The 17,509-nt window shown below is 42.0% G+C and overlaps 1 protein-coding gene across 1 annotated transcript in view; it reads right to left on the bottom strand.

Moving 5' to 3' along the window:
• LOC132763085 (myotubularin-related protein 8-like) overlaps window positions 1–17,509 on the bottom strand; it is a 76,840-nt gene that overhangs the window by 35,136 nt on the left and 24,195 nt on the right. The window contains exons 6-10 of the mRNA XM_060756456.2: window positions 14,343–14,477; window positions 12,491–12,623; window positions 10,531–10,640; window positions 4,112–4,237; window positions 366–415 (exon numbers count right to left, since the gene is read on the bottom strand). Of these exons, the coding sequence (XP_060612439.2) occupies window positions 366–415; window positions 4,112–4,237; window positions 10,531–10,640; window positions 12,491–12,623; window positions 14,343–14,477 (554 nt within the window). The remainder of the gene's footprint in view (window positions 1–365; window positions 416–4,111; window positions 4,238–10,530; window positions 10,641–12,490; window positions 12,624–14,342; window positions 14,478–17,509) is intronic.

The following is a 17,509-nucleotide window of genomic DNA, read 5'->3' as shown; positions in this document are numbered from 1 at the left end:
TGCTGCAGAATTTGAAGAGGCACGAATGGAGGGCGAAAGAGAGAAACGTGCCAAGAGGAAGACACGTCAAACCAACCCTGACCAGGTGAAAGGACCACCTTTCACCTGGAAACCAATGCCCTCACTGCAGCAGAACATGCAGGTCAAGAATAGGGCTCCACAGTCACCTACGGACCCACCCTGGAAGATTTTCCTACTCGGACAACAAGGGATTGCCTAAGTAGTAAGTAAGAAGTAAGAAGCCTAACGAACTGTGCAAAAAACGGATGCAAATAAATTTGAGATTGAAATCCAACCACGATCAATACAGAAAAGCCTTTTCCCTCAAGTCGATTTTAAAGATACAAACCTGATCTCATTTTTACCTGTGTGAGAATTTGTGGCCCATCGCGATCCACTCCTTTTCTATCAGGAACTTTGAGGCAGAGAAAGAGAAATTGAAAAAAGAAATCATATATATATATATATATATATATATATATATATATATAATATTTATAATATTATAATGTACCACAATATGATAATAATAATAATAATATTTACTTACTTTGCTTATATACCGCTGTATCTCAAGCCCGAAGGCAACTCACAGCGGTTCACAAACAGTAAAAACAGTAGAAACAGCAGTGGTTCCATACAACATATAACAATTGACTTAACACATTATCCATAAATTACCAATAAGCAATTACAATGCACAATTATTACAAAAAACAACCGTACCCAATCTTCTCATCATCCAAGCGTAGTCCAGGTTCGTCGTCCATTGTTCCATTCCTATGTTCCATTACCAGATTGCACTATTTACATTACTTATTACTAATAATATTACAATATAGTGGTATGGTGCAATATAGCAATGTTTAATGCTGATATTGCATTATGCTAATAATATAAAATATTGTATTTAATATATACCTTGTAAGCTGCTCTGAGTCTCCTTCGGGGTGAGAAGGGCGGCATATAAATAAATCTATGTATATAATAAAAGTCAGTGTTTGTATGTGGCGGCGGGCGGAAGTGCGGCAGACATAGGGCAGAGGTGTATGTGGCAGCTTTCTGATTGGCTGCCACTGTGGTACAATTTGCATATGGTCTCTGATTGGTCTCCAAGATTCTGAGGTGACAAAGAGAGGAAAAGGCCTGAGGCTGTATCAGAGCCAGCTTGGCACACAGAGCCAGCAAGACCCACTCTACACCCTACTGCAGTTTGGAGGAAGATGGACCATGGATGATGGGACTTCCAATACCATCACTCACTTTCTGAGACCGCTGTGACCATCATCCAACGACTGATCAAGACCGAACTTGGCACACACAGCCCCCATGAGCCACTTTCCATCCTGGTGCAGTTTGGAGGAGGATGGACCACAGATTATGGGACTCGCAGTACCTTCACTCACTTCCTGAGACCACAGCAACATTCATCCAAATACCAATAAAGACCAAACTTGGCACAGAGAGCCCTCATGGCCAACTCAACATTCTGGTGAGTTTTGGGGGAGAACAGACAATGGATGATGGAACTTGCAGTACCTTAACTCACTTTCTGAGACCACTGAGACCCTCACCCAATGACTGATCAAGACCAAACTTGGCAACAGAGCCCCCATGACCCACTCTCCATCCTGGTGCAGTTTGGAGGAGGATGGACCACAGATAATGGGACTCGCAGTACCTTCATTAACTTCCTGAGACCACTGTGAGCCATATAAATAACTGATAAATACACAATTCCTTTCTCAAATCACCCGGGCAGTGCCGGGTCCTCAAGCTAGTAAATAAATAAATGAGGAAAGGTGAATTAAGCAGCAACACTTATGTTATGGCAATAACATATTCCTGCAGAGAAAACGGGGTGGACTAAATTGGGAAATGACAAACACAGCCCTTTTTCTCATAGTTTACAACAGGCAAATATTACCTTTCTAACGCCAGGAGAAAAAGCTGCTGGAACATGGGCCTACAGCCCAAAAATCTCACAGCAACTCATAATTTAATTATGTTTTAGGGCTCTGCTTTAGCAACATCATATAGTGGTTTGGGTACTGGACAAAGGGTGCATCTACACTGTAGAATTAATGCAGTTTCAAACCAATGGCTCAAGGGCATGCAGTTTTACAAGGCCTTCTCTGGCAAAGAGTCCTGGCACCTGACCAAAGTACAGCTCCCAGGATTCATAGAATCCTAGAGTTGGGAGAGACGTCATGGGCCAGAGTCCAACCTCATTTTGCCAAGAAGCAGGAAAATTGCATTCAAAGCACCCTCGACAGATGGCCATTCAGTCTCTGTTTCAAAGCTTCCAAAGAAGGAGCCTCCACCACACTCCGGTGCAGAGAGTTCCACGGCTGAACAGCTCTCACAGTCAGGAAGTTCTTCCTAATGTTCAGATGGAATCTCCTTTCTTGTAGTTTGAAGCCATTGTTCCCTTGCGTCCTAGTCTCCAGGGCAGCGGAAAACAAGTTCGCTCCCTCCTTCCTATGACTTCCTCTCACATATTTATACATGGCTATCATGTCTCCTCTCAACCTTCTCTTCTGCAGCTTATACATGCCCAGCTCTTTAAGCCGCCCCTCATAAGGCTTGTTCTCCAGACCCTTGATCATTTGAGTCACCCTCCTCTGGACACATTCCAGCTTCTCAATGTCTCTCTTCAATTGTGGTGTCCGGAATTGGACACAATATTCCAGCTGTGGTCTAACCAAGGCAGAATAGAGGGAGAGCATTACTTCCCTGGATCTAGGCACTAGACTCTTATTGATGCAGGCCAAAATCCCATTGGCTTTTTTTGCCGCCTATATATATGTGTGTGTGTGGTTTTGGCTCATGTTTAACTTGTTGTTCATGAGGACTCCAAGATCTTTTTCACACGTACTGCTCTTGAGCCAGGCATCGTCCCCCATTCTGTATCGTTGCATTTAATTTTTTCTGCCTAAGTGGAGTATTTATGTATTTATGACATTTATATGCCGCCCTTCTCACCCCGAAGGGGACTCAAAGCGGCTTACAACATATATATACATACAATATATTATATTATTAGCATAGTACAATATCAGCATTAAATGTTACTATATTGTAATATACCATTATATTGTTATATTAGTAATACTACATGCAATATAAATACATAATTATAATATCTTCTTATTATTATTAGTATTATACTGCATTACATTATAATATTATAATGGAGCCCCCGGTGGTGCAGTGGGTTAAATCCCTGTGCTGGCAGGACTGAAGACAGGTCGCAGGTTCAGATCCGAGGAGAGCGTGGATGAGCTCCCTCTGTCAGCTCCAGCTCCCCATGTGGGGACATGAGAGAAGCCTCCCAAAAAGAATGGCAAAACATCAAAAACATCCGGGCTTCCCCTGGGCAACATCCTTGCAGAAGGCCAATTCTCTCACACCAGAAGCGACTTGCAGTTTCTCAAGTTGCTACTGACACGAAAAAAAATTATAAATATAAAAAATATAAAAATTATATTATACTAGCCATACCCTGCCTTGCGGTTGCTGTGGCCCAGTCTGTGTTTATGTATTTTGTGTGTGTATATGTGTTGTATATTTGTGTATATGTGTGTTTGCGTCTATATATATGTGTGTGGTTTTGCGCATGCATAATGGGTTTTTTTGTTTTTAAGTCTCTTCTGCTGTGTTTTTCAGTGTTTTTATGAGTGGTGGTCACTCGTTGGCCTAATAGGTGTGTTGTGTCCAAATTTGGTGTCAATTCGTCCAGTGGTTTTTGAATTATGTTAATCCCACAAACTAACATTACATTTTTATTTATATAGATTATATCATATTATTAGAATAGCACAGGAGACAATATGGATTCCACAGCATTTAGCAATGGCAGTTCAAGTGGCATGAAGCTGTATTAATTCTATAGTTTAGAATTAGGCCTCTGGAAAGCAGGGTTCAAATCCCTGTTCAGCTTTAGAAACCCACTGAACGATTCTTGGGCAAGTCACATTTTTTCAGCCCAAACGAAACCCTCTATGAGAAACCCCCTTAGGGTCACATAAGTCAGAAATAATTGGAGAGAACACAACAGCGAATGGGTTGTTTTGGTTGACATCCTCAGAGATCCCCTTCTCTCTCTTACCATGAATCCTTTGAAGGTCCGATAAAAGGGGTCCAGAAGGAGACAGGCGACGGAGCAGACTTGGGCCGTGCGGTCCCAGCCGTCAGAGCAATGGACTAAGACGCTGGCTTTCTCCTCTTTCACAGCCTGAGAAGACAGATGGGCGAAATAAATCACAGAGAAGGATGCTGCACAACACTGTCATCAAATTCGCAGCTGAAACAACCATGGTAGGGCTTCTTATCTCTAAAGGGGATGAGGTGGATCAGCCACTCTCATGGTGCAGGGCAACAATCTGATAGAAGTCTTTGCACACTGACGTTACACAGCGTAATGGTGTAACACTAGAAAATGTTGACCATTTCCGCTCCCATGGCAGCCACCTCTCCACAAAAGTCAACATTGACACTGAAATACAACACCGCCTGAGCTGTGCGAGTGCAGCATTTTCCCCAATGAAGCAGGGAGTGTTTGAGGGTGGGGACTGTCGCACCTCAGAGTAGATTCACCTTGCTGAAAAACACCAAACTGTACACAGCCAGAAGTCTTTATAGTTTACTAAAAATAAAAGGTTAAAAGCAAAGGTAATGTTTCAAAAGATCAATATAAAAAAGCACTTTGAAGATTAATCCAAAAAGGCACCAGCAAAACAAAAACCCAAGAGAACCTCACAAAGTCCTGAAAACATGAACACAAGGACTGCAAGATAATCCATACAAGCAAAGGCAAATTTCTTGGTAAAACGCAAAGCTGCTTTGACAAAGGTTTGGTCTCAAACACACTGCTTAATAACCTTTGCAAAACATAAAGGTGTTTCTCTGGCCTCTGGCCTCCTTCCTGTTAGCTATCCTCACACTCCTTCGACCTCTGAATTCCAAATGGTCAGCCCAATCTAAGGTTCCCATTTCATCAAGGGTCAGTCTGCTCGTTAGTGTCAGCCTGTTTCCCTGCTTGCTCATTATCATTATCAGGCTGAGAACTGTCCTCCTTCTCTGAGTCAATCTGCACCTGCACTTGGCTATTTTCAGTATCCACACTTTCATTCCTTGCTGCGGGAAACTTCACTTCTTCACTGTCTATAACAGGGGCATTTTGAACCAGGCTGTGAACCTGAAGCCCATCATCCTCATCAGAGACACTCTGTGGTTCCAGCTGAGTCACAACAGGGACATCCGTAGGGATACCAAGGTGCTTGTTTACAAAAAGCTATTGTCTCTTAACCCTGTTATATGCCTAGAGAAATTAGGTATCGCTAAACAAGCAGGGGAGGTATTTTACGACACCATAAAGAAAAAGATCAAGAAAATGCCCAGCGACCAAAAGGAGGAAGGAATTCCTGATGGCTCTTTGTCATAGAGGATGGAACAACAGCACTCCCCGTGGCTGGAGTTGAGCACAACCTCCAAGGCGCCAAAAAGCTGGATGCTGACACAACATACCTCCTTTCTGTTCTGTCTGTCTCTGTCCTGTATTTGTATGTGTACTGTGATTCGCCCTGAGTCCCCTTGGGGAGATAGGGAGGATATAAGCAAAGTGTTATTATTGTTGCTATTCTTGTTGTTTCTGTTATTATTATTGTTACTAGCCTTCCCCTGCCATGCATTGCTGTGGCCCAGTCTGTGTATATGTGTTTTGTGTGTGTATATGTGTGTGTATATATATATTTGTGTATATGTGTATATATGTGTGCTTGATTATATTTATGTGGTTTTGCACATGCGTTGTAAAGTTGTGTATATATATTTGTTTATATGTGTATATATGTGTGCTTGTGTGTATATTTATTATTTATTTATTTATTTACTTTGCTTGTATACCGCAATTTCTCAGCCTTGTAGGCGACTCAACGCGGTTTACAACAAGAGCAAAAGTCAATCCAACATTTAAAAACCATTAACAGCATAATATACAAAATGACACATCAATAACAACACATTAATGTCTCGTAACTAGAATCGTGATCCAATTCGTCTTCCATAATTCCGTTTCCTATATTCATCGTGTACATTGCATTGTTTAACCGAACACCTGTTCGAACAGCCAGATTTTTAGTTTTCTTCAAAACACCATTAACGAAGGGGCTGATCTAATGTCCATGGGAAGGGTGTTCCACAGCTGAGGGGCCACCACAGAAAAGGCCCTGTCCCTCGTCCCCGCCAGCCGTGCCTGTGATGCAGGCGGGATCGAGAGCAGGGCCTCCCCAGAAGATCTTAGGGTCCTGGCGGGCTGATAGGCAGAGATACGTTCGGATAGGTAGCTTGGGCCAGAACCGTTTAGGGCTTTATAGGCCAGCGCCAGCACTTTGAATTGAGCCCGGTAACAAATCGGCAGCCAGTGGAGCTGGTGCAGCAAAGGAGTTGTATGCTCCCTGCGCTCCGCTCCTGTTAGTATCATGGCTGCCGCACGTTGGAGCTTCCGAGCCGTCTTCAAAGGCAACCCCACGTAGAGAGCGTTGCAGTAGTCTAAACGGGATGTAACCAGAGCGTGGACTACCGTGGCCAAGTCAGACTTCCCATATATGTGATATGTATATATGTGATTGTATACACGTGTATATATTTATGCATTTCTGTGTTTATATGTGTATATGTATATTGTGTATATGCATATATATGTGCGAATGTATGTGTATATGTGTGTAGGTGTATATGCATGTATGTGTGCATGTGTACATGTATATTTCTGTGTTTATATGTGTATACGTATATTGTCTATATGTGTGTGCTTGTGTATATGCATATGTGTGTGTTTATATGGTGGATGCATGTGTATATGTATATGTGTGTAGGTGTGTATATTTGTGTGTGCTTGTGTATATATGTGTGTGTGTATGTATGTGTGTTTTTGTACATGTGTATGAACGTATGCGTATATGTATATATGGTTTATTTTGGGGGGGAGGGGTTTAAAGTCCGTTGTGCTGGGTTTTTGTGTGTTTTTAGGGGTGATGGTAACTGGTTGGCCTGATAGGTATATTGTGTCCAAATTTGGTGTCAATTCACCCAATGGTTTTTGAGTTATGTTAATCCCACAAACGAACATTACATATTTATTTATATAGATTATTATTATTAGTATTATTTGAAACACAACAAGATGAGTCCACAGCGGACACATGTATTGGATCATACATCGCACACTTCCCAAGATGATGATGATGATGATGATGATTATTTGAAACACAACAAGATGAGTCCACAGCAGACACTCTCTTGGCTGTTGAATTGGATCACACGTCGGACACTTATTACTATTATTATTATTATTATTATTATTATTATTATTATTATTCTATTCTCAAAGCAAAGCACCCGGTGGTTGCTTAAGCCTTGAGTTCTGCAGCAATGAGCATAATAATAATAATAATAATCATCATCATCATCATCATTTTTATTTATTACCCCACCACCATCTCCACAATGGGGACTCGGAGCGGCTTACGTGAGGCCAAGCCCAAATGACAATTGCAATAAAGAAAAACCAAAAACACAAACCGAAAACGTGAACAACAAACAATAACATCAAAATTACATAACACACATAAATACATAACAATATCTATATATATATAAATGCTCTGTGCATAATGAGTACCTTAAAAACAAAAGAACCAATGAACGAAATCACACCAAACTTGGCCACAAAACACCTCACAACACAAGGAGTGACCATCACTCAAAAATTATGATTTTGTCATTTGGGAGTTGTAGTTGCTGGGATTTATAGTTCGCCTATAATCAAAGAGCATTCTGAACTCCACCAACAATGGAACTGAACCAAACTTGGCACACAGGACTCCCATGACCAACAGAAAACACTAGAAGGGTTTAGTGGGCACTGACCTTGAGTTTTGGAGTTGTAGTTCACCTACATCTAGAGAGCACTGTGGACTCAAAGAGTGATGGATCTGGACCAAACTTGGCACGAATACTCAATATGCCCAAATATAAACACAGATGGAGTTTGGGGGAAATAGAAATTGACATTTGGGAATTGTAGTTACTGGGATTTATAGTTCACCTACAATCAAGGAACATTCCGAACCTCAACAATGATGGAATTGGGCCAAACATTCCACACAGAACTCTCATGACCAACAGAAAATACTGTGTTTTCTGGTGGGCTTTGGTGACCCTTCTGACACCCCCCTGGTAACCCCCGCCCCGGGGTCTTAACTTCCCAGGTTGAGAAATGCAGTCCAACTCCCTTCACCAGGGCAAGAAAACATAATCAAAGCCCTCCTAACAAAGGGCCATCCAGCCATTCACACAAACATATGTATATGGCAGATGCAGTATCAGAGATTTGAAAAAGACCCCTAAAGAAGGACAATGATATGTTGTATGTTCCAGAGTAGGCAAACCAGACAATCTCCACATCAACACTGACAAAGAGAAAGCAAGAAATACTGTTTACCCACAAGCACAAAGAAATAACATATATTAGAAACCAAAACTTTCTCATTACTTTATTTTCCAGATCACCAGACTGGGCCACAGTAACGCCCTGCAGCGGACCGCTAGTATATATGTATATGTATGTATGTGTGTGTGTGTGTGTGTGTGTATGTGTGTGTGTGTGTGTGTGTATATATATATATATATAATATATATATAATATGTACAGGCACAATAATAATGGGCGGGCAACATGTAGTAATTAAAAGGACAAACTGATTAAAAACTCAGGCGAGATAAAAGAGGGAAGCAGGTAATTTACGGAGGAGGGCTCATTTTAGCCGGAGTTGTGGAATCAAGCTTTCCCATGAGGGGGGATGTATACTCCAATGACAGAACTCTGAGGCAGAGCAATCATGTGGGATTATATAACTACTCACCAAAGGCGCAGCGGAAGAGCCAGGTTTTAAGGTTCTTTTTGAAGATTTCTAGGGAAGGGGCTTTCCTAATTTCTCCAGGCAGTGAGTTCCAGAGTCGGGGAGCCACAGCGGAAAAGGCTCTCTCCCTTGTACTTACTAGGCGAGCTTGAGAAACTGGCAGGGGTGAGAGAAGGGCCTCCCCGGAAGATCGGAGGGCCCGAGGTGGTTCATGGAGGGAGATATGGTCACAAAGGTAGGAGGGTCCCAAACTGTTTAGGGCTTTATAGGTGATAACCTGCACCTTGAATTGGGACCAGAAAATAAATGGCAACCAGTGGAGCTCCTTAAACAGGGGGGTTGACCACTCCCTGTAGGTTGCCCCAGTTATTAATCATAGAATCATAGAATCAAAGAGTTGGAAGAGACCTCATGGGCCATCCAGTCCAACCCCCTGCCAAGAAGCAGGAATATTGCATTCAAATCACCCCTGACAGATGGCCATCCAGCCTCTGTTTAAAAGCTTCCAAAGAAGGAGCCTCCACCACACTCCAGGGCAGAGAGTTCCACTGCTGAACGGCTCTCACCGTCAGGAAGTTCTTCCTCATGTTCAGATGGAATCTCCTCTCTTGTAGTTTGAAGCCATTGTTTTGCGTCCTAGTCTCCAGGGAAGCAGAAAACAAGCTTGCTCCCTCCTCCCTGTGGCTTCCTCTCACATATTTATACATGGCTATCATATCCCCTCTCAGCCTTCTCTTCTTCAGGCCAAATATGCCCAGCTCCTTAAGCCGCTCGTCATAAGGCTTGTTCTCCAGACCCTTGATCATTTTAGTCGCCCTCCTCTGGACACATTCCAGCTTGTCAATATCTCTCTTGAATTGTGGTGCCCAGAATTGGACACAATATTCCAGGTGTGGTCTAACCAAAGCAGAATAGAGGGGTAGTATTACTTCCCTGGACCTAGACACTATGCTCCTATTGATGCAGGCCAAAATCCCATTGGCTTTTTTTGCCGCCACATCACATTGTTGGCTCATGTTTAACTTGTTGTCCACGAGGACTCCAAGATCTTTTTCACACATACTGCTCTCGAGCCTGGCATCGTCCCCCATTTTGTATCTTTGCATTTCGTTTTTCATGCCAAAGTGGAGTATCTTGCATTTGTCACTGTTGAACTTCATTTTGTTAGTTTTGGCCCATCTCTCTAATCCAGTGGTTCTCAACCTGTGGGTCCCCAGGTGTTTTGGCCTACAACTCCCAGAAATCCCAGCCAGTTTACCAGCTGTTAGGATTTCTGGGAATTGAAGACCAAAACATCTGGGAACCCACAGGTTGAGAACCACTGCTCTAATCTGTCAAGATCGTTTTGAATTCTGCTCCTGTCCTCTGGACTATTGGCTATCCCTCCCAATTTGGTGTTGTCTGCAAACTTGATGATCCTGCCTTCTAACCCTTCATCTAAGTCATTAATAAAGATGTTGAACAGGACTGGGCCCAGGACGGAACCCTGCGGCGCTCCGCTTGTAATCTGGACAAATTATCTTGTCCAGAGCCCAGCTGTGAAGCAAAGATTCGGGGAGAAGCGGAGGACCATATATCCCTTGACCGATGAGACATAAGGGATTACCTTCGCGAGGAAGACGCCGGCATCCATCACGGCTTTAATGTGCCGCAGCCAGCCGGAGTTCTCCAGCCCCGTCAGGAAGTCGCTCATGGAAGGAGACTTTGTCTCGCACACTAAGGGAAGAAATGCAGAAATTTTGAGAGAACAGTCTCCGCCAGCCTTCCATCAAGTCTCTTCCTTGCATGGAGAGACTGTTCACATGGACGCCACTTACTCTGTTCATGCAAAACAGGCATTTAAGAATGTTTTCAACATGTGTCTTTCATAACCGTCAAGGTTGCAAGTACAGCAGACCAAAGATGAGGCCTCTAAAGCAGTGTTTCTCAACCTTCATGATGCTGCAACCCCTTAATACAGTTCACCAGATTGTGGTGACCCCCAACCATAACATTATGAGTCACCTTAGGGCTGATATGAGCAGGATAGAAATAGCGTAAATAAATAAAATAAATTATTTTCATTGCTCCTTCAAAACTGTCATTTCGCCACTGTTATGAATTGTAATGTAAATATCAGGTAGGCAGGATGTATTTTCATTCACCGGACCACATTTGGCACAAATACTCGATACACCCAAATTTGGATACTGGTGGGATTGGGTGGGGATTGATTTTGTCATTTGGAAGTTGTAGTTGCTGGGATTTATAGTTCACCTACAATCAAAGAGCATTCTGAACTCCACCAACAATGGAATTGAACCAAACTTGGCACAAAGACCAACACAAAACACAGAAAGGGTTTGGTAGGCATTGACCTTGAGTTTGGAAGTTGTAGTTCACCGACATCCAGAGAGTACAGTGCACTCAAACAATGATGGATCTGGACCAAACTTGGCATGAATGCTCAATATGCCCAGATGTGAAAACTGGTGGAGTTTGGGGAAAATAGACCTTGAAATTTGGGAGTTGTAGTTGCTGGGATTTATAGTTCATCTACAATCAAAGAGCACTCTGAACTGCACCAAAGATAGAATTCAGCCAAACTTTACACACAGAACTCCCATGACCAAGAGAAAATACTAGAAGGGTTTGGTGAGCATTGACTTTCGGTTTTGGAATTGTAGTTCACCTACACCCAGAGAGCACTGTGGACTCAAACAATGATGGATCTGGATCAAACTTGGCACGGATACTCAATATGCCCAGATGTGAACACTGGTGGAGTTTGGGGAAAATAGACCTTGACATTGGGAGTTGTAGTTGCTGGGATTTATAGTTCACCCACAATCAAAGAGCATTCTGAACCCCACCAATGATAGAATTGGGTCAAACTTCCCACACAGAAAACCCCATGACCTACAGAAAATACTGTATTTTCTGATGGTCTTTGGTGACCCCTCTGACACCCCCTTATGACCCCACTCCTGGGGTTCTGACCTCCATGCTGAGAAATACTGCCCTAGCGAGAAAAGTGAGGACACCAGCTTCTGATTCTCATACATTCACATTCCATTTGGCTGATTAGATCTGAACAATTTACTGGAAGAATAAACAATCCACCTTCCTGTTGTATGGGTTGTTGTAGGTTTTTTTCGGGCTATATGGCCATGTTCTAGAGGCATTTTCTCCTGATGTTTCGCCTGCATCTATGGCACTACCTCTGAGGATGCTTGCCATAGATGCAAGTGAAACGTCAGGAGAAAATGCCTCTAGAACATGGCCATATAGCCCGAAAAAACCTACAACAAGCTAGTGATTCCAGCCATGAAAGCCTTCGACAATACATTCTTCCTGTTGTAGTTTGAAGTCTTCTAGTCTTGAGGCTAAATGGCTTTTATTCCAAGGAGCCTTCCTTACACCAAAATCTGTCCCTTCCAGGTAAGCTCCTTGCAGCAACCCATAATGCCACTTATCAATTTCTGCTGCATGAGTAAGCCAAGGTATTTACTTGGCTAATCTCTTTCTGCTCCTACACCCCCAAAGTACACAGGCTTTCGTATCTACAAGATGGTAAAAACACACACCTTCCAACAGCTTCTGCAGGCTGCTCCTCATCACGTGGATGTTTTCGATGCCGATGAACTTAAAGCGGATGTTGTCATAATTGTCCACGTTTTCGTAGCCCTTCCCGGCTGCTCGGTTGGCCATGGCATTCAACTGGAGGGATGAAATGGCACAAAATAGTTATCCACGGTGCTTCATGCCTCATGGACTTGCAAATGAGATGAAGGGTGCTGAACTACAACTCTCAAATGACAAAATCAATCCGAAGTTCAGTTGTTTCCCACAGCAAGGGATGATGCTGTTGATAATGAAACTACTGAGAGCCAGGTGCAGTCTAATTCAGGAAGGGAGGACAGTTGGGGGGGTTGATTTTGTCATTTGAGAGTTGAAGTTGCTGGGATTTATAGTAGGCATGTGCAATCCATGGTACTAAATGGTTCTAAAGTACTGACAAAACTAAAGTTCTGCTTGTGAAACTATTTATTTTATTTATTTATTTGGGGTGCTTCTACCCCGCCCTTCTCAACCCCCGAGGGGGGGACTCAGGGCGGCTTACAAAAGGCACAATTCGATGCCTAACAATTACAACATACAATGCAATATAGGTAAGGTAGTCCCCTGACATTAAGTCCAGTCATGTCTGATTCTGGGGTGTGGTGCTCATCTCCATTTCTAAACCAAAGAGCCAGCGTTGTCCATAGACACCTCCAAGGTCATGTGGCCGGCATGACTGCATGGAGCACCATTACCTTCCCGCTGGAGCAGTACCTATTGATCGACTCACATTTGCATGTTTTCGAACTGCTAGGTTGGCAGAAGCTGGGGCTGACAGCGGAAGCTCACGCCGCTCCCCGGAATCGAACCTGCGACCTTTCGATCAACAAGCTCAGCAGCTCAGTGCTTTAACCCACTGTGCCACCGGGGGCTCCTCCCCCGGTTCAATATACAATACACAAATTTACAAATACACAATAAATAAATACACAATAAAATACACAAATATACAATGCAATATACAATACACAAATTTACCACATAATATCACAGTTATAACTGATTAAAACAATCAGACAGTATACTAACAGCAATAAAAAAATCTTGTGGTCAGCGTTCACCAAATCCAATTCCGTAAACTATTTAGCATTGTCATTATCCTTTCCTACTCTGGTCATTATTGGTTGTCTTTGACCCTCTGCCAGCTTACCCGACGGTCTGGTCCCACATCCAGGTTTTTAGCTTCTTCCTGAAGGAGAGGAGGGATGTTGATGTCCTAATTTCCCCGGGGAGTGCATTCCACAGGCGAGGGGCCACCACCGAGAAGGCCCTGTCCCTCGTCCCCACCAGTCTCGCTTGCGATAAAGGTGGGGCCAAGAGCAGGGCCCCCTCAGCAGATCTCAAACTCCAAGGTGGGACGTAGAAGGAGATACGTTCGGACAGGTACGCTGGGCCGGAGCCATAAAGCCATAACTAGGGGGCGCTGGTGCTTTGCTTCTACAGTGTTGCTAAAGTTCTGGTGGTGAAAATTTCAGAACTCTAACAAAACTTTCAAAATGTCATTATTGATGATTTTTATGACAGAACCAATTAGGAACTGCCATTTATAATGAAAATTTGAAAGTTGTGTTAGAGTTCTGAAAGTATATATATATATATATATATATATATATATATATTCTTCACTTTCTTTTTCTTTTCTTTGGCTATCCAAAGATTTTATATATACTATTTTGTGTTTTTATGGAAATTTTATCAATAAAGATTAAGTTTTTTTTTAAAAAAAAGAAGATAATGGTGATAATGAGGATGAGGATGAAGTAGCAACAGAAATGCAAATTATGTAAGTGCCTCCCTGTTTTCCCCTATAGAAGATACCTTTGGCCTTGTGTCTACGACATACATGAAGGGGCTTCCCGGGTTTGCCTCCCCAATGGCCTGCAAGAGCTGTTCATCCTCCGGGCAGCGAGCGTTGAAGCCGGACAAGGGCTGGCTGCAGCGGCAGATGGCGGCCTGAAAGAAACATACAAGAATGAGATGCAGGTCACAGAAAAAAATTCCCCAATGCAGAATCAAGGCATTCTAATGCTCCTCCAGGTGCAGCAATGGAGGACATACACATAAATATAGGTATGTGTATCTGTGAAACAGCAAATGCTAAATGTTGAGCATATATGGTCTGCAGTGAAACTCCATCCAAAAATTGGAAAGAGTTATTATTACATTTATTATTTTTCTCTCTTTATTATTATTATTACATTCGTTAGTTTACTCTATTTATTATTACTACATTTATTAGTTTACTCTAATTTTTTAAGGCTGAAAAAGTCAGCGTATACTCGAGTCAAAGTTGTTTATTATTTTTCTGTATTAATATTATATTTATTATTTTATTTATTATATTTATTATTTTATTATATTTATTATTTTATCCTACTTATTGTTATTACATGTATTATTATTGTTATTATTAAAAAAGGTAAAGGTAGTCCCCTGACATTAAGTCCAGTCATGTCTGACTCTGGGGTGTGGTGCTCATCTCCATTTCTAAGCCGAAGAGACAGCGTTGTCCGTAGACACCTCCAAGGTCATGTGGCAGTCAGCATGGAGCACCGTTACCTTCCCGACGGAGCGGTACCTATTGATCTACTCACATTTGCATGTTTTCGAACTGCTAGGCTGGCAGAAGCTAGGGCTGACAGCGGAAGCTCACGCCGCTCCCCGGAATCGAACCTGCGACCTTTCGATCAACAAGCTCAGCAGCTCAGTGCTTTAACCCACTGAGCCACCGGGGGCTCCCTTGTTATTATTACATTTATTATTTTTCCCTATTATTATATTTATTATTTTACTCTATTTATTATTGCCATGATTACATTTATTATTTTTCTCTTTTATTATTATTACATGTATATATTTCTCTATTTATTATTACTACATTTATTAGTTTACTCTAACTAGTTTACTCTAATTTTTTAAATGTGAAGAAGTCCCGCTCGGCGTATACTCGAGTCAAAGTTATGTATTATTCTTCCCTATTATTATTACATTTATTATCTTTCTCTTTTATTATTATTACATGTATTATTTTTGTTATTATTACATTTATTATTTTTCTCTATTATTATTATATTAATTATTTTACTCTATTTATTGTTGCTATTATTACATTTATTATTTTCTCTTTTATTATTACATGTATATTTTTCTCTATTTATTATTATTACTATTACATTCATTAGTTTACTCTAATTAGTTTACTCTAATTTTTTAAGGCTGAAAAAGTCCCGCTCGGCGTATACTCAAGTTAAAGTTGTTTATTATTTTTCTCTATTATTATTATATTAATTATTTTATTCTATTATTATTACTATTACATTTATTATTTTTCTCTTGTATTATTATTACATCTATTATTATTGTTATTATTACATTCATTAGCCTACTCTATTTATTATTATTGCATTTATAAGTTTACTCTATTATTGAATGGATAATTGGCTCTATATCAGAGTGAGAAATTGGTAAAACCACCCCTTACACAGACAAGCTCCTGCCTCTACAAACAGCTATAGCTCCGACTATTCAGGAGGCACCAAAGGCTCTCCCTCCAATGACATTGCGGGTTATAGTGAGCGCCGTAAACATGTACCAATGTCTTCCACAAACACCATACTGCCCACCACCCAAGGGAAGGCTTTTATAAAGGGACAATTTTGTCCTAGATTTTCTGTTTTTCCTCCACCACAGACATCCTAGTGTTCCTGACTCTCTCCTTTGGTGTAGAATTTGCATGGCCCCGCCCACTACCTCTTCCTTAACCCTTGCCTATTCTTTTCTATGCCACACAACAAACCGAGGCATTGATCACCAGCTGAACCTGCTAGTGAGGTTTGGGGAGAATTCACATGATTTATAGGAGTTGGGATGTATAGTCCTGGGATGTATAGTTCACCTGCAATCTAAGAGCACTCTGAACTCCACCAACGATGGACCTGGAACTAACTTGGCACAAAGAACCCACATGACCAATAAAACATACTTGAGGTCTTTGGAGGGATTTACAGGATTTGTAGTTCGCCTACATCCAGAGTGCACTATGAATCCAAACGATGGATCTGTACCAAACTTGGCATGCATGCTCAATTTGCCCAAATTTGAATACTGGTGGATTTTGAGGGGAATTGGCATGAACATTTTGGAATTGTAGGAACTGAGCTTTTTAGTTCACTTGGAATCAATGAGCATTCTGAACTCCACCAAAGATGGAATTGGACCAAACTTGGTACACATAGCCCCCACGAGCAGCAAAAATTACTGGAGATCTTTGGGAGAAATTCACCTTGATTTAAGGGAATTGAAGTTCATCTACATCCAAAGAGCACTGTGAACCCAAACTCCAATGGATCTGAACCAAACTTGGCAGACATACCTGAAATGCCGAAATTTAATTACTGGAGGGGCTTGGGGGGATTGATCTTCCTTTCTGGGAGTTGTAGTTCACCCACAACCAGAGAAACTGTGACCTCCACCAATGATGGACCTGGACCAAACTTGACATACAGAACCCTCATGACTAACTCAACCTACTGAAGGGGTTTGAGGGAACTGACTCACCATAGTGGGATTTGTTGTTTACCCTACAGTCAGAGAGCATGCTGAATCTCACCAATGATGCGTGTAGAGTAAACCTGTCCAACATAACAAACTTTAAGTACTGATGGAGTTTCTGGGGGTTAACTTGGCATGATGGGAGTTGTAGTTCATCCACAAACCTATGCATTGTGTACAATTAATAAACTGACTGGAGCCCCCGGTGGCGCAGTGGGTTAAACCCTTGTGCCAGCAGGACTGAAGACCGACAGGTCGCAGGTTCGAATCCAGAGAGAGGCGGATGAGCTCCCTCTATCAGCTCCAGCTCCTCATGCAGGGACATGAGAGAAGCCTCCCACAAGGATGATAATCATCCGGGTGTCCCCCAGGCAATGTCCTTGCAGATGGCCAATTCTCTCACACCAGAAGCAACTTGCAGTTTCTCAAGTTGC

Source organism: Anolis sagrei, chromosome 10 (assembly GCF_037176765.1).
Source record: "Anolis sagrei isolate rAnoSag1 chromosome 10, rAnoSag1.mat, whole genome shotgun sequence".
Classification (NCBI taxonomy): domain Eukaryota; kingdom Metazoa; phylum Chordata; class Lepidosauria; order Squamata; family Dactyloidae; genus Anolis; species Anolis sagrei.
The sequence above is the reverse complement of the archived record's forward strand: the minus strand, read 5'-3'. Positions and strand labels throughout refer to the sequence as shown.